Source organism: Thermobia domestica, chromosome 15 (genome assembly GCF_964235325.1).
Source record: "Thermobia domestica chromosome 15, izTheDome1.hap1.1, whole genome shotgun sequence".
Lineage (NCBI taxonomy): Eukaryota > Metazoa > Arthropoda > Insecta > Zygentoma > Lepismatidae > Thermobia > Thermobia domestica.
In genome coordinates this window covers 47746582-47764875 of record NC_137468.1, presented here as the reverse complement: position 1 = coordinate 47764875, position 18294 = coordinate 47746582, and the positions used below count along the sequence as shown (strand labels likewise).

The window sequence follows — 18294 nt, the reverse complement described above, 5'->3', positions numbered from 1 at the left end:
ATGAGGGACGTGCTAGAGGATATAGTGGCAAGAAAGAGAGAGAGGGGCGAAGAAGATTAAAAGTGATGGACGATATCAAAAAGGAAATGTGTAACTCAAAACGAAGAGGTTAGCGGCAGGCCGTGAAGAATTTCCATGCTTCTCAGTAACGGCAAATGACCTCCCAATAATGTCAGAATACCTAAGATGATAATGATGATGATATTTTTAAAAAGAAAGGCATACACTGAACTCCTCCGATAAGGATGAAATTTAATATGGTGGTAGCTATTAGACAGTTTTCCAAGTGTGTGTAATATTTAGGTATACTTGCTTTTGATTCTAAAAACTATGCGCAAAGGTCTAAATCATTGTAATGTACGCAATAAAAGCGTAATAAATATTGTATAAATGCTAGTTTGGATAGTAAAAATTAAATGAAAGATAATTTTTGTTTTACAATTATACGTACAGGTGTATTTCGCTTCTTGAAATTTTAACTGATTAAGAAAAATTGTGATTTTAATACACTTTATACGATTACAGTCTCACCGCGCTGAAACAATTATAAGCTATGTTAGTTCGACAACAACTAATAATAATCTATTATGAAGCCCTAATTCTTTTAACAAAATACTATGAACTGAAAGCTTAGAATAACAAGTTTCTGGCATAATCATCAAGAGACAATTATGTGGTTACCATCGCAAAATTGCTTTTAAACCAATAGAGAAACAAACATGGTTATTTACATTCTGGCTACTGTCTTGATAGTGTGGTTCATGTGGAAGGTTTACGTGTATCCTTGAAACCAACACTATATCTATTAACAAAGGAAAGGAAGTGTTCTGTTGTTTCTTTTATCTAAGGTTTAATTTCCTTTTATCCTGGACGGAAATAATTACAGTTTTGGGTTGGTTACTAATACCTTCTTACTATATTATTACCATCAACAGCTTAGTTCGAAGAGATTTTAACAGATCTATATATAGCAGCGGTTGTAGCGTGGTTTTCCACTTAGAGGGAAGCTCTTATTAAGATCACTCTGTGAAACTGGTAAGTTTGTGCTGTAAGTACGTCTGCACGTCTATCCGATACTTCGTATGATAACTTCTGAACGAAAGCGATTATTTTAAAATTCTGTTTTATCTAAAAGAAAGCTAAAGCGATTATTTAGCCCGACTTCATTAACCCCTTGTTCTCCAGATGTCATTTTCCAATTTGTGTCCTGTAATGTCAGGTTTTCATTTACGGTTAAAAGACTGTCTAGATCGTCTACTGTCTACATGAAGACTGTCTACATAGGGCATAGTTATTTTGCACGCGCGAGGAAAACATCCACATTACTGATAAAAGAAACTGCATTGCAGAATATTTGCACTGAAAAAGGGAAATTTTGATGTTCTAAAAGGATTTTATGTTGCTTAAGATTGGCAACACTAACCGCAGAAAAGAGAAAGTTTCTTCTTTTTTCAGATCTCAAAATACGATATCGAAGTTGCCAATTATTTATTGTCAAAACAAACACGTGTTGCCAGTTCATCATCGTCAAAACAGGTCTGCCATTTACTGGGACAAAATAGTTTTTTTTCTTTTCTGTCAGTAAGGTGCTGGCACGTAAGGCGAAATAGTGGAACTATGTCTTCTATTGCACTTTTAACAAATTTCGTCATCTCCAGGAGTAAAACAATCCTTAATAAAGGATAGGTTTTCATGACATCCCAATGGATGTCACTGGTATTTTGCAATGGAATATTTTATGACATTTACATGGGCGTCACTGGGACGCAAAGATTTAATGGTGTCAATCTGGTGTATATTAAGGGTAACGGTGACTTTAACGGTGGCTAATGCATATCATATCCTATATGCATAAACAAATTTTTGAATTTTGTTTTTGAAATAGGTAGCTAAAGTGCCGGTGAAATAATCTGGGCCGACTTTGTTAATGAAATCAACCTGTTAACATTTTAAGGGTGACATCCGTCCGTTACTTCACAATGTAAATTCTATCGAAACAGAATCTCTGAATCCTGTTTTATGGATAGGTAGCTAGATCGATTATTTCCCCGAGTTTGTTAACAGATGAGTAAATTCCTTAACAACTTAATGACTAACTGTAACTTCAACGGTAGGTATTCATATCATATATTTTACCATTGAAACGAAGGCAATAGAACACACACCGCACATCGCACCGTTAGATGACAGTAAACATTCTCTAGCGGTTGACACCTACTGAAACTTCTAGTGCTTGATTCCTTCTATAATATACCAAAGGATATTGTAATACATTTTCTGAAATTTAAAGTATTATATTAATAGTCTGCGTTATTTTAAAATTATTATTGCATTATTAATGCCATTTTAATACCCAACTTTGAAAGTATTATTCTGTTTAATCACGGAAAATGGTACTTCAATGGTCTGTAATGCCTCTAATTTGTTCTGCTCATCTACCGCAAACAGCGTTTCCTATCTATGTACATAAATTCACAGTGACAATGTTTGTGATTTAATAACTCTTGAACCACCCGACCGATATATATTAGTGTCGAATATATAGTTATCGTGGTCGCTATGATGAACAGTGATACTTCCGATTTCATTTAATTCAAAATTTAGCTCCGCATCTTGAGGGAGGGGAAGGAGGAGATTTATATCTAACAATAATCGAAACTGACCGATATTAATGTCTTGAATCGATAGTCTTCGGGGTCGCTGAGGCAAACAGTGACACTTCCAATGCCACAAAATTAAATATATATTCTCTCCGTGCATACAGCGGACATTCTGCTGTATAAGTGGATGCAAAATATTAACTAATGAAATATTTAATAATAATAATAATAATAATAATAATAATAATAATAATAATAATAATAATAATAATAATAATAATAATAATAATAATAATAATAATAATAGCACAGTGGTAGAGCGTTCACCTCTGGTGCTTGGGGTCCCGGGTTCGATCCCAGCCCCCGCCAAGTGAACTTTGTGGTGGACAAACCCTGCTCGTGGGTTTTCTCGGGGTTCTCCCGTTTCCTCCCATTTTCTTCATTCCACCATTTCACTCATCTCTCATAATCACCGTCTCCTTTAGCCTAACCGGCATAACCGTGGGACGTAAAACTCAGAGATTTCATTTTTTCAATAATAATAATAATAATAATAATAATAATAATAATAATAATAATAATAATAATAATAATAATAATAATAATAGTAATAGTAATAGTAATAATAATAATAAAGGGATAAAATAAATTCTGCTAAAACACAGTAAAGGGGATCAAGGAAAACTCACGGAACATGGGATATATATATATATATATAAGATGGAGGTAACTACCTTTAAAGTCACCGTTACCCATTACGTTATTAACTGTCCGATTCCATTAACGAACTTGGCCGAAATATTGTTCTAGCTATCTAGTATCGTGTGGAGTTGCGGATGGACGTCAAAATTATCATTATCCATTAAGATGTTAACGGATTCTACGCCATTAATGAGCTCGACCATGATCATCTCTCTTCCTATCTGTTGCAAGAAACAGAATACAGAAATTAGGTTTCGTTCAAGAGCGATCGTGTTGATTAGGAATAGGATTGGGATTTAGATTTCTGGGCTTTCGGTATCTATGGCCATTCAGTCCGTCACGTATGAGTGATGACGTCCCTGGGCAAGCACACTATCCGGGGAAAGTGAAGCGGCCTTGGGTCTATAAATTTGGTACCACCCCGGCATTTGCCTAGTGTGAATGAGGAAAACCCAGTATAACCTCATTCAAGGTGGCTGGCCTGAAAAAAGGATTTTACACGTTTTCGACCGAGTACCAACACAGGGAATCGAACCCGGGACTACTCGTACCGAGCGATCGCGTTGAGCAACGGACAAATGTTACAGTTAGTGATACCAATTAACATGTTAAAAAATTGAGTCAATTAATTAATTAACTCGACCAAGATATTTTTTCTAGCTAATTATTGCAAGAAAACAGAATTCAAAAATTCGCTCTCATTCAATAGTTATCATCTGACGTAACGGACGGTCTTTAGTGCTAACACGACAGTAATTTTTTTCAGGTTCACGTAGTACAGCAGAACAGATTTTAAATAGAGTACTTACCCACATAATTCTTGTAAGGAAAAGACAGTTGACAAACAAAACAAGAATAATGGCGCATTGGTAGATCCAATCGTAGCTTGGTTTTGTCATCCATGCGCAGTGTTTAGATTCGCTCTGGTTAACAAATTCCTAGAATAATAAAACATAAAACATCACAAGGTAAAACTAATACATTGTCTGAGCATTACGTTTATTATGGTCAATTAAATATGGATACAATAGGCAAATAAATGAAGCAATATGCTACATACTAATGGAAATAAGTTAAATTTTATCTTATTCGTAATCAGTAATATAGTACATCCGGCAAGCAATGAATTCACTCGCGTATAATAAGAACAGTCACGTATAATAAAAATAGTCACGTATCAGTAACATATAATGAAAACAGTCAGATATGAGTGTATAATGAAGACAGTCATGTATAATGCAAACAGTCACGTATATTGAAAATAGTCACGTATCAGTCATGTATAATGAAAACAGTCACGTAGGGGAAGGCGTTGTACCTGTGAACACCTTTAGACTCTTCGAAATTTTGGTGCTAATATTCAGTACTTTTCCCCCAATTTTTGTCATATATTTGAAGTGCCATCTCTTTGCTATCAGATAGGATGATTTTTAAACGTGTTACATAATTACAGTAGCTTTTATAGAATATAACAAGAGCATATCCGTTTTGTTCATAGGTACATTATGGTCGTGTACCATTGAACAGACCCTCTTGTACCTTTGAACAAAGTGATAATTACAACGTTTCTGAGGCAATAATATAAAAAGGAGCCGTAAATATTAACAGTTATAAATTGCAATAAAAGGTTTAGCTATAAAAAGTTTCCCAGAATTGAAACTTTATTAATTAAATTAAAAATTGAAGAGAAGTTCTAACAAAAGCTTGTGACCAATAAAGTTGAGCATATATAACTCTTAACATTATGTTATAGAATAAGCGATTATATAGAAACTACTTAAAATTATAATTAATAACTTTATTTCTTAACCTAACCTATATAATATATATCAATTGTTTTAATTACTTATATTGTGTAGCTTTAAACAGTATTATTTATGTTCAAAGGTAAACGATGCATTAATGTTCATAGGTACAAGAGGGTCACAATTACGAAAAAAAAAAAAGTTCTCCACTAGCTTTAAATATTGAACAGATGTTAAAACTAAAAATATTACTGCATTCACCAATGATTTTACCCCAAGTTTGGACAGGTAAATATTACAAGTTGCGAAAACCGAAGAGCACAAAACTCAAAAGGTAACCACAAAAAATCTTCCTTTTGGGGGTGAAAAAATTAAAAGGAACATTACTCGGCACAACACTAAGTAAACAACAGCCAAACGCGTGTGTAGTGCTTTTTTCATTTAATCTTTCAAACGAATTTTAATTACTGCACCTAGATAGCTCTGAATTCAAAGAAAGCACAGGTGTTCAAAGGTACATTGTTTCAAAGGTACAACACCTTCTCCTAAGTCACATATCGTTCACTTATAATGAAAACATTCACGTATGAAACACTTATAATGAAAACAGTCACTTATCAGACATGTATAATGAAAACAGTCACGTATAATGAAAATAGTCATGCATATGTTACGTATAATGAAAATAGTTATGTATCAGTCACGTATAATGAAAATAGCTATGTATCAATCACGTATAATGAAAAAATGTTCAAAAATGAGACATTTATCGATTGACAGGATCTAGTTCACCTAAGGAAAATTATATAGATGAATATAAATCCACATGCACATTTTTCGAGAAAATCAATAAGATCGAATATTTTGTAAATTCGGCAATTGCTGCTCTACGATAGCCACGCTAGGTATGCAAATGAAACTGATTCTGAAATATATCCTCACCAAAATTTTTCATTACAATGCCGGCAAAATCACAGTACATAGCAAGATTAGTGAGAGATAGGTAGCTCAAAATCACGATTAATTCTTGAAGTTTAATTTTTATTTAGCTACAATATTGATCATACATCAACTGATAAATGATACTGCACCGACGTCGTTTGTAGTTAACGATAACGGATAACTTACGCCATTTGTTGCCAATAAAAGTGATAGAGAGCTTATGTGGAAAGTCACTCTGGTAAAAATTAAAGTTTTATCGTTACAGACTGAAGGAAGGAAAGCCAATTAATGTACTAACTGTTTCAGCAATCATTAATACATTAGAAAAGTTTCTTTGATATAATTTGGAAGATAAACTTGAACTGTTTTATTGATGACTTCCCTCATGACTCGCCCCTGCTGATGATAGCTTTTGTTCTATCTATTTGCCATGCTCTCCGAACGGAAATAAATCCGATAATCGTTTTCAGAAAACATGTCAAGCATCGTGAACGAAGTTCCAAGAAAATGAAGTGATGCATGTCTTGTTGATCATCCATTACTTACTTAAGACTGAAATCAACTTATGTTTAACAATTGTTTATTGCTTTTTACGTACAATACACTTAGAATGTTTCTTATTTGAAGTGTCAATTGCCTTCAAAGAAAACATCGAAAACCGTTCTCGAATTTAATTGATTATTTCTAATTGAAGACTCGCTTACAAAACAATGTAAGTGTCAAAAACGAAAGTTACCGTAACAATAGAGACAAAAGATAGTAAATTGTGCCCAAGCGTCACAGAATAGAAAATATTGTTGCTCAGAAATATAACCTAGAATATAACGAAGTATGAAAATCTGACAAAGTCATAAACGTATTTAAAAAATAAAAATAAGTAAAACAATTGTAAGGTGGTGCTTATATTGTTTTCTACGGAGAGTGTTCAATTATTTAAAATATTTAAAATACAGGATAATTATCGCAAGAATACTATGAAATACTACGTTCCACTGGCGCAAATCCCGGGGGTGACGACGGGGACATGTCCCCTCCAATCTTGGACCTGGGGGCACTGTCCCCCCAATAATCTGACTAAAAAAGTACTTTTTGAGATAAGTGTGATGATTTGTGTCCGACTGCCACAAAGGAATGTGAGATGAAATTCATTTCTCTTGGCTTTTCCATTTCTTTTAAAAAGAATCGTATTCTGTAGTATTTCAAACTGAACTTCGTGCTGTAGTGCGTTTAGTAGTCTCATCAATATGTATTAATTCCACTTCCGCTACTTGGGTACAAATTGCAATAAATGCCAGAGGAGGATATGCTCCTCTCCTCATGCTGGAAAGTTGTCTCAGCTGTAAGTACGGGCAAAAATTCCGGGGAAATGGGGAGACACGTCCCCCCCAACATTGGAACTGGAGGTTCTCCCAATAATCCGATTTGAAAAGTGTTTTCTGCAGATAAGTGTAATGATTTGTGTCCGACTGCCACAAAGGAAAGTGAGATGAAATTGGTTTTTCTTGATTTTTCCATTTTTAATGAAAATGAAAGTGTGCGACTGTGTGTGACGTAACCTGATGTGAAATCTTAGGCACAATCTCCCCTAGGCCCTAGAACACGAAGAGTATATAGACTATCCAATGTCAGTAGAACCCATCTTTTCAGTAAATGCCCATTCCATCTATTTGTAGTATTAGCCTAGGCATCTACTCATGCTTTGTAAGCCAACTCTATGGCCTATGGAACCCGAAGGTTCAATGCTGCGTTCACAAAAGCTCTCCATTGGCTTCTATCCTTAGCCAACTGAAAGAGTTTCTACTTTGCATTCCTATTTTTGCGAGGTCCATCTTAATATTGTCTTCCCATCTGCGCCTACGTCTTCCTAATAGTCGTTTTCCGATTGGTCTTACCGCTAACAATTTGAAAGCGTTCATACTTTCTTCCATCCTTCCTATATGTCCTGCCCAGCTAAGCCTCCTCGACTTGATGACCCTAACAATGTTGGGTAAACCGTATAAACTATGTAGTTCGTCGTTATGAAGTTTCCGCCATTCCCCATTCTCGTTCCTCTTGGGTCCGAATATTCTTCTCAGGATCCTGTTCTCAAAAACTTTCAGTCTATGTTCTTTCCTCAGAGTAAGTGACCATGTTTCGCAACCATACAGAACAACAGGCATGATTATCGTTTTATATATTTTAAGCTTCAAATTCTTCGACAGAATTCGCGACGACAAGAGATTTTGAGCTGAATAATAACACGAATTCCCTGTTTTTAGTCGATATTTAATTTCTTTGTGAATATGATTTTCGTCTGTTAATATTGATCCTAGATTTTTAAAAGTATCCACTTTATCAAACGTATTATTTAATATTTTAACGCATTCATAATTTGCCACATTACGGTTCCGACGCACTTCCATGTATGTAGTTTTCTCTGCATTTCTTTATATTGTTCTCATATCATCCACTATTAAATTTACATCATCAGCATACGCATAACCTGGTGAACTCCGTTCAACTCTAGGCTCTGGTTCCTATCTTTGATTTTCCTTATAGCGTATTCCAGGGCAAAGTTGAATAATAATGGCGACAACGCATCTCCTTGTTTCAGGCCATTTTCGACGTGAAAGTTCGTGGACAAAACTTTTCCTACCCGGACTTTACTTTGGGATTCATTTAAGCATGCCTTAATTAATCTAATTAGCTTTTTTGGTATTCCAAATTCTGTAAGAACGTTGTACAATATTTCTCCCCTTTACAAACACCGTGTGCGTGGGTTTTCTCAGGGTTCTCCCGTTTCCTCTCACTTTCTTTATTCCACCATTTCATTCATTTCTCATAATCACCGTCTCCTTTAGCCTAACCGGCATAACCGTGGGACGTAAACCTCAAAGATATATTTCTCTCCTAACCGAGTCGTAAGCCTTTCTAAAATCAATAAATAGTTGATGTATCGGGCTGCTGTATTCCCACTTATTTCGAGTATTTGGCGAATGGTAAATATTTGGTCGATAGTTGATCGATTTCGTCTCAATCCGCACTGATAATCTCCAATGATTTCATCTGTGTATGGGATCAATCTTGCTAATAGAATGTTTGAAAGGATTTTATAGGATGTTGACATTAGAGAGATGCCTCGATAATTATTACAGTCAGTTTTGCCGCCTTTCTTGTAGATTGGAACAATGATTGATTCTTTCCACTCTTGCGGCAATTCTTCCTTGTTGTAGATAAGGAGAATGAGTTTGTGTATCTTGTTCCACAATTTTTCGCCTCCAGCTAAAATTAACTCAGCCGGAATTTCGTTTACACCCGCAGATTTGTGTTTCTTTAATTTCTTTATAGCGATTTCTACTTCTATTCGGTTGGGTTCTGGAATATACGGTTCTGGGGTGTGTATCTCCCTTTCTCCACGCACATTAGTTTTTGACTGCGTGTTAAGCAAATCGTCAAAGAAATCTTTCCGTGTATTTAAAATGCTATCTGTGAGAACTGTTAAATCATCTTTCTTTAATATAAGCACGAGGTTGATAGCCTTTCTTAAATTCGTTGATCGCTTTATACATGTCCCGAATGTTTCTATTTTTACTATTATCTTCAAGTTCCTTAATTTTGGCTTTCAAAAAATCGCGTTTGTTTGTCATAAAAGTTTTGGAAGTTTCCCGTTTGATGTCTATGAAATATTGTGTAGTTATTTCATTCGGATTTTGTAGCAAAACGTAATTTTGCCTGTTTTCTCTTCTCTGCTAGTTCGAACCATGGTTTGTTCCTACGTATTTCCGCATGTCCCAATTTTCCTTTTGAGAGAGGGTGCTTCGTAAGCAAAGAAAAGAATTCAATTGCTGGAATATTTTCTCCATAATCTTAAGGTTACATCTGGTAACTAAAGAGTATATGACATGCGTCAGTTTTCTGTAACGATCTCTGTAATGTTATTGAGATTATCATTTTGCTCAAATACGAGTATTGTTGCGTCATACATAATTAATATTCGTTCTTCATAATTTTGGGGAAGTCATTATTTATATTATTATATTATTATAAAACAATTGTAACGTTGATCTTTGTGGATGCATAATTAGAAACATACCAATTGTAAATATGCATGTATTGAGATTTCAGAATGTGTTCACGGCAGTGATATGTAATACTGATATGTACTACTATTTCATCTACATAGCCTAACATATAATATACTCTATAACAAGTTCACCTCAGAAATCAGATTCATCTACCGTAATATGAGTTTTATCTCCCTTCTCTAGAATAAGCCTCAAATCTGCCCACCATCCAAATGTTGAAGACAACGAATGGCGTATTTAGGATTTTGTTTCGAGGAGCTATGTCCAACATAAGGAAGGAAATGGGCAATTGCCCTCCTGAGTTTGAGAATTAAATATATTTTAATTTATGCATAAATTGAAGTTATAATGGCAAGAATTGCAGACCGATAAATCCTATATGATATGATACAAAAATTTAGGAGTTAATCTAACCCTTTATTCTATTTACACACGAGAAAGGAAGCATCCTCTTGGCCTTCCTAATTTCCCGGGCTAATTTTCTCGTTTTGATTTTCTTTAATTCAAACATTTCCTTCTTTTAAAAATAACTAACCGATATACTTTTTCCTTTGTTATAATATCCAAAATCCTGTCATGTTGATATCCGCGCTAGTTGGTGTGGAACACCAGTTTCGCTTATCAACTCCTCTTAGTTTTGGTGTTAATGATGACGGTCGACTTAAATCACAACTGACAACGGTCGATAAAGTATGATAAGCGAAATGAAAGAAAGTAACATCAAGAAAAAGAAACAGAGAAATAGAAAGAACGAAAGAAAGAACAAAAGGACGCAGTTCTTACATGGAATGAAATTTGACAAATACAGTATTATTTCTGAACAAAGAGCATAAGAAAATGGAAAGTCAATGACATTCTTAGAAATGGTAAGAAGGATTATTGTTGTGCGTGGAATGCGAAAAACAAATTTATTTCGGGGGAAGCTTGAGCCCAGTCCGATAACCCCCCTGAATACGCCACTGAAGACAATTCTGCTCCCCTGATCCTTCACAGCATTGTTTTTTCAACTTCATAAATACTTTGAACATCGCTTTATATACATATATATATATATATATATATATATATATATATATATATATATATATATATATATATATATATATATATATGTATGGGAACAGTCTTACTCGTCCCCCCCCCCCCAATGTTGAAGACAGATTTGCGCCGAAGCTACGTTCAGTAACTTCCACGTATCGCAAACTTAAACTGAAAGGAGTTTTACGTACCACATATTGGCGTAACGAGGATATTTCTCGGGGGGAAAGGGGCATGACCCGTTACTTGCGAGAGTTGAAACAACGACCACAGTTTCAGCATGTGATCCAATGGTATTCAAAGAGCCTCTAATTACAACTGTAGCCCCACACAAAGTGTGGTGTGCTGTAGGTTAAAATTGGTGGATGAGTACTGAAAGTTAATGAGATTGATTGAAAGTGTTTAAAGTGATGAACTATAAAATGAGGATGTGGAATGAAACAGGAAAACTTCAGAAAACCCACGGACTCGATATTGTCCATCAAAACTTACATGGCTGGGATCGAACCAGAGACCTCTCGCACAGAGATGAGCGCTCCATCACTTTTATTTTTAAAAAAATATCATCTGACTCTCAATTCCTTTCTATGCTTTTCTCCTACACTTTACAGGATTACCAGACTCAAAAGCAGCAAGAACGCAGAAATTTCGGAATCAGATAAAAACTTGACCATTTTCTTCAGAGAAACTCAGACCATGGATGAATTACGAGTTACGATCATCATCCTAACGTCTCAAACAGCTAGACTATACCATACCGGCAATTACTGAACACGAGACTCTACGGAGGGCTTTTACACATCATTTTTATCAGCACATTATTTTTTTATCATTAAATCAAAATCGTCTGAAATATTATCTCTAAATAAAGTAAATCAATATTCCTAGGGTTACCATAGAAGCTAGCCAAAATCGGAACACTGGTAGCAGATAAATCTTTTAAATTTGAGCATCTTGAAGGGTCGTTTATTTTCACATCTTCCGTCGGTAGAAAATACCTAACCAACAAATGAACCATTTTTATTTAATTTCTGTTTGGTGTTTCAGTAATAATGATTAAGCTCATCAGGAGTATAGCCACAGGGAGGCAAATGGAGGTCCCAGTCTCCAAAACGCCTTTCTATCCCTACAACAAATTTAGTTACGATTTGGTTTCAAACTAACAGCAAGTGAAGAATGTTTAAGAAAGAACATGAAATATTTGTGTTAATATACGAGGGAGATCAGAAACTAACGTTACAAAGCCGACATTTGTGGAGTTCCATCTGTTAGAGAGGAATGGGGAGTGTGCGGAAATTTTGGTAAATGAAGTTGGCAACTGTGCAGACCTTCAGCCGCCCGCCACCTATGGCGCTAGGTAAACACAAATGGCGACTCGTTTGGAAAACTGATTTTGCGAAGAAGTACGCTCAGTTATTCGATTTCTGTGGGTGAAACATGTAACCGCGGCTGAAATTTACCGGCAGCTGGTAGGCGCTTACGGAGAGACTGTAATGTCCCGTCAGTAAGTCGCAGAATGGTGTCGAAAGTTTGCGGCTGGTAGAGAAGACATCCCAAAAGACCACCACGTCTTGAAGCAATTTCGCTGCGACATCATCGACCACCATCCCTACATCCCAGACCTCGCTCCAAGCGACTTTCACCTGTTTTCTCTCACTTGAAGGTGCATCAAGGAGGCAGTCGCTTCGCTTCAGATGAGGAGGTGAAACACTTTGTAACAATGTAGCTGAACAAGCAAGGACAGAATTTTTAGAAGGAGGAGTTTGAATCTTCAAACTCCTCTCATGATGTGACAAGTGTCTCAACCAATATTAAGAGACTATGTCGGAAAAAAAACTAATGTATCTACTATCTGTTAGTTGTATGAAATATTATATTCATGTTTCACTGCAGGCTCTGTAACCTTACTTTCTGATCAACCCTCGTGCCATGTCAACAACTTAACATATATTCATCCATATTTAAAATAACTGAAATGAATCCTCTACTGACTCTGTGATTCTAATTTGACTAACTGGATGCATACAATTGCAACTTTATATTATTTCATTAAAGTGTCTGATTTTGATCTAACAAGTAAAAATTAGGATAACCTTGATGATGATGATGATGATGATTATGGACGAAATGGTAGAATGAAGAAGGTGGGAGAAAACAGAAGAAACTCGAGAAAACCTACATATACAGTGTTTGCCCTCCACGAAGCGAACAGAGATCAATTCACAGACCCCACATACCTTAGATAAGTCACCGTGACCCTCTTCATCAATAGATGAAGTAATGAGGAACATATTTAAATTAAGGTGAAGTGAATTCAAGTCGAGAAAAAACAGAAACAATGCATTATGAATGGGTGGGTTGCCTACACAGTATCTAGTTGAATGTTTGTTGTTATAATTGTAGCGGCAGTTGTTTCAGCTGATCCTTCACAGTTAAACTTCATAGAACAGGGGAAAAAACTAGTTTTCTTCTTTCATGTAATATTTCCTAATTTTATCTTTTATTCCACTGCAAATCTTACACAGACCTGCATTATTTCGGTTATGTCGCGTGTTTCAACATTGGACGATGGATTCCTATGTATCTTGGTGCACTTAATCCAAAACTGATCTTAGTTTGTGTCCATCACGTCAGAATTGTTTGCAAATCGCAAGTGTCACAATGTGTTATATGTCTAAAAACATCACAAATATGAGACGTATGGACAGATATCAGGACATAGAAAATGTTGCCATCTGTTTGCTCATGATAACAACGATTCTTTTGCAACATAAACCGGCAGATGCAGCACTTGCATCATTAAACGTGGTGCATACTACAACTCTTAGTGCTGGTGCAAACGTGTATCTCGAGTATTTCGGTGTACAAGTAGGACATCAAGACAAAACTTGGGCACTCCACTATGTTTGCTATACATGTGTTGAAAGACTACCAACGGAAGAACAACAGGCTTTCAGATTTTCTCGTTTCGATGGTGTGGCCCGAGCCACAAAATCACAGTGCTGATTGTGACATTTGTTCAACCAATGTGTACGGTTTCAATATCAAGACTAAAAGAAACATCGTGCCATCCAAAGTGTCATCGGCGTCATGTCCTGTCCCTCATAGTCCAGATGTGTCCATGCTAGTGCAACCAGAACGTTTGTCTAATGTATATGGTTCCAAAAATGAAGGACGTGAAGTCACCGACGAGAACAACGACTCTTTCGAACTTGGCACGTCTGCACCACACCCATTTACACAATCGGAACTTAACGATGTAATTCGCGACTTACATCTCACCAAACAGGAGTTAGAACTACTTGGTTCCAGGCCAAAAGAAAAGAATTTGCTCGCAAATAGCTCTTCGATGTCCTGGTTCAGGCACAGGGAACAACAATTTCTTCCAGACTTGTCGGAAGGAGGAGCCTTAGCATTCTACAATGATATGTGTGGACTGTTTCAGACATTTATCATTCCATACGAAAGCACTGATTGGAAAGTTTTCACCAATTCATCGAAACGAAGCCTAACAATTGGCCTGCTTCACAACGTAAACAGGTATGCATTAATACTCATAGGGCATTCCGTACACTTACAAGTACGTTACGAAAATTTACCATTTGTGCTCCAGATCATCCGTGGGTCATGTGTGGTGATTTTAAGGTAATATCGATTATACAACTACGCCATTAAGTTACATATTTGTGATATTTTTCGGCATACGACGTATACTACATTTGGTACATTGGCATTTACAAACAAGTCTGACGTGATGGAAACAGAACTAAGGTCCTTTTTGGATTAAGCGCACCAAGATACATACGAATCCATCATCAAATGTTGAAAAAGAGAACCATTGCAGACTAGTGATATTGATTATACTATTACCAGTGGCGTATTTATGATTTTGTTTTGGTGGGGCTTTGCTAACTTTATTTCTGGAAATGTGAAAATTCTGCAAGATAATTCATTTACTTTAAAAAAGTAAATAAAATTTCAGAGCGGCTTAAGCCCGGAAGCTCCCTCCTTAAATATGTCACTCTACATTACCATATTCTGAAATGCCAAAATGTGGACATACGGACTAGCTCATTATATAAGCACTAACTTTCGACAAAAAGAATGATAAGTTTTATTTTTTACTTTCAGTTTGATTTTAAAACATTATGAAAAATATATTGAAAAGTATAAAAATAACAAAACAAGACTAGCTACAAGTAGATTTTGCCTATTAATATTTTTTAGTTCCTTCTTTGGATAGTCTTTTTTTGATTACAAATAGCCAGACACATTTTAATATCTGAAAATGAATTGAACTGAGAAGATGTGGACAAATCAGGGAATTTTAAATAATGTATGCAGACCAAAATTTGTACTTCACAAATTCGGACATGTCCATATAAAAGCTGGCATATGGTAACCCTAGGCAATACTGAATAAAGTCTGGAGGTTATCCTTCATGAAGAATGAAAAAGGTACTTAGATAAATATGTAGAGCTGTCTATCTTGATTATGCACAGCAGCCCCAGAGTAATACGCTTTATGCTATTACTAAACATGCGTATGCTCCTTCTTCATGTGCAAATGTTTTCCATAGAGGATAGTACCACTGAGCTACCGTGCTCTCTTTCGCGTATAAACATATGATTTCATAGTATCTATTTCTTAAAAATATTAGCAGTGCTGGCCCAAAAGTCATATGGTGTGTGTGTGCAAGTTTATATTATGCTACACCTCGCACTAGGGCGTGGTGGAGGGTGGTAGTATGAAATATCCCCAAGCCAAAGCGGGAACGAAGAGCCTATCCCGGATATTGTAAAAGTCAGTACTTGAAATTATCAGAACTTAAAAACTAAAGTGAAATAGCACCTTTAAATTATATTTATACATACATATATTCATATAAGTATATGGATTTACTAGTTAGCCCTTTAAACAACTGTGTATGTCTCAATGGATGCTCAAATAAACTAAGTGATCAACCGTCTATTACTAATATAGTCTTAATAATTTTACATAAAATATTATAATGAAACTTTAAAATGTTGTCATAACTCATGTTACATACAATGTTCTGAATCCAGTGCCTTTGACATACGAGACCCAAGTTCGATTACGGCAGGAGCACATGTAGTTTGGATCCCACGTTAAGCTGTATATCAACGTCTCATATAGTCTCGCTGCTGATCGGAACACTAAACTCAAACCCAACCCAATCCAAAAGCGAAGACGTTAAAATATTTATGATTGTAACATTTTACTGTTTTGCTATAGTAGAAAATAAAACTGCGACTTATACCCTAGTGCAATATGTGTTGTTTGTTTTAAAAAGCACCGCTATGTGGAGTAATGTAAATACGCAAAGCAATAAATGAAAAATAGTTGAAAGTCGGATCGTAGCCATTATTTGTTTAAGACATAGTAAAAGCAATGCATACAGTCAGTAGAGCATTTAGAGGGCTACGGGGCTCAAGCCCCCCTCCTAAATAAATTTGTTAGGTTTTCAGATATCACATACAACAATAATTTTTCTCGCCATTTCTAAGAATGTCGCTGACTTTCCGTTTTCTTATGTTCAGAAATAATACTGCATTTGTCAAATTTAATTCCATGTAAGAACTGCGTTCTTGTTTTCTTTCTTTCGCCCATTCTATTCTTCTCTTTCTTTTTCTTAGTTGTTACTTTCTTTCGTTCCTTCTATCATACTTTCGATCTTTGTTAGTTGTGATTCAAGTCGACCATCGTCAGTAACATCAAAACTAAGAGGAGCTGATAAGCGAAACTGGTGTTCCACACCAACTTTCACGGATATCAACGTAACAGGACTTCAGTTGTTATACCAATGGAATATTTACATCTTTTAGTTGTGACGAAAGTTAAATGTTTGAATTAAAGAAGATCAAGCGGGGGAATATGTAGGAAAAGAAACTGTCTTATTTTCTTCTATGAATAAAATAAAAGGTTAGATTCACAGTCAAATTTTTGTATCATTTCACATAAGATGCACCAGTCTACAATTATTGCCATTCAAACCGCAATCAGTATATTTCAGCTTCAACTTGTCTGAATATTTTCTTTCAGACAAAAACGTACACAGATAAAACTGAATATTACATTTTTTTCTAAAATGAACTCAGTTACATTGAAATGAGATTACAAATATTCAAGGTATGTTTGCAGGTGAGTCATTTCAGATTAGCCTCCACCGACACACGAGTTTCACATTTTCTCCTAGCATATTAGTAGAAAATCGATTAAAATATATTTAATTCTCAAAATCAGATGGGCAATTGCCCCCTGCTTCCCCGTGTTGTACATAAACCCCGAAACAAAATCCTAAATACACCACTGCTTCTAGGTAAAGAATATTTACAAAATTATCGTAAATTTAAATAATGTGATGTGGGATTGCATTCAAATTTCTATAAAGCAATTAACTAGACTACTTTGTTTTAATGTTTTTCCTGTTTTTCTGGCCTTCCACTAAATACTCACGTGGCGCCATAGGCCGTCCCTGATTATTATTAGTAGCCTGTACAGTAATATAACACTATAATATAATAGATATTGAAATATTCTTAAACATATGGATACGTGATGACACTCAGGAAGCGGAAATATTTTTTGAAGTGAAAGGATAGTTTTCTAAAGCACTACAGGAATAATACTAGAAACGATAATAATATAATGTTAATATTTTCGGAAGATATGTATTTAGTACTTTGAAAATGATATATTTGGAAGCTATCTAATACTTCTAAGAAATACTCATAATTGAACAGTGTATGTTGAAGTTAATGAGGAAGCCACATCTGCTTGTTTGTAGAATTTTGTAATCCCAGTGGGTGTAAATTTCGCAGTTGCAATTAATCGGGATCGTATTACAGTTTGCGACACAAAATCAAAGAAATGCGGTGTAAACCAAAAATTACATCGTAAGATATAATGCAACTATGATGATAAATTGTTACGGAAGTGAACTATTTTTGCGAGTAAAATAATATAACTGTATCTTCTTCATGATAGGAAGTTTTTCATCTGATCTTTCAGATGGTTCTTGTGATTCTTTTCTCGAAAATCGCTTTCGTTTACGTTCCTCTTTCGTTCTTAATAACATACAACACTACAATATCATACTACTAGAGACTGGGCGTACAATCTATGGCGAAGACACCATATGAACTTCGAAATTTGTAGTATATGGAAATAAAGTGTCTGAAT

The 18294-nt window shown here is 35.4% G+C and overlaps 1 protein-coding gene across 2 annotated transcripts in view; it reads right to left on the bottom strand.

Moving 5' to 3' along the window:
- The window catches only part of LOC145671020 (diuretic hormone receptor-like), a 1407723-nt gene that overhangs the window by 125331 nt on the left and 1264098 nt on the right, over window positions 1–18294 (bottom strand). For both annotated transcript variants that reach the window (XM_081739675.1, XM_081739676.1), the window contains exon 10: window positions 4112–4240. In XM_081739675.1, the coding sequence (XP_081595801.1) occupies window positions 4112–4240 (129 nt within the window). The remainder of the gene's footprint in view (window positions 1–4111; window positions 4241–18294) is intronic.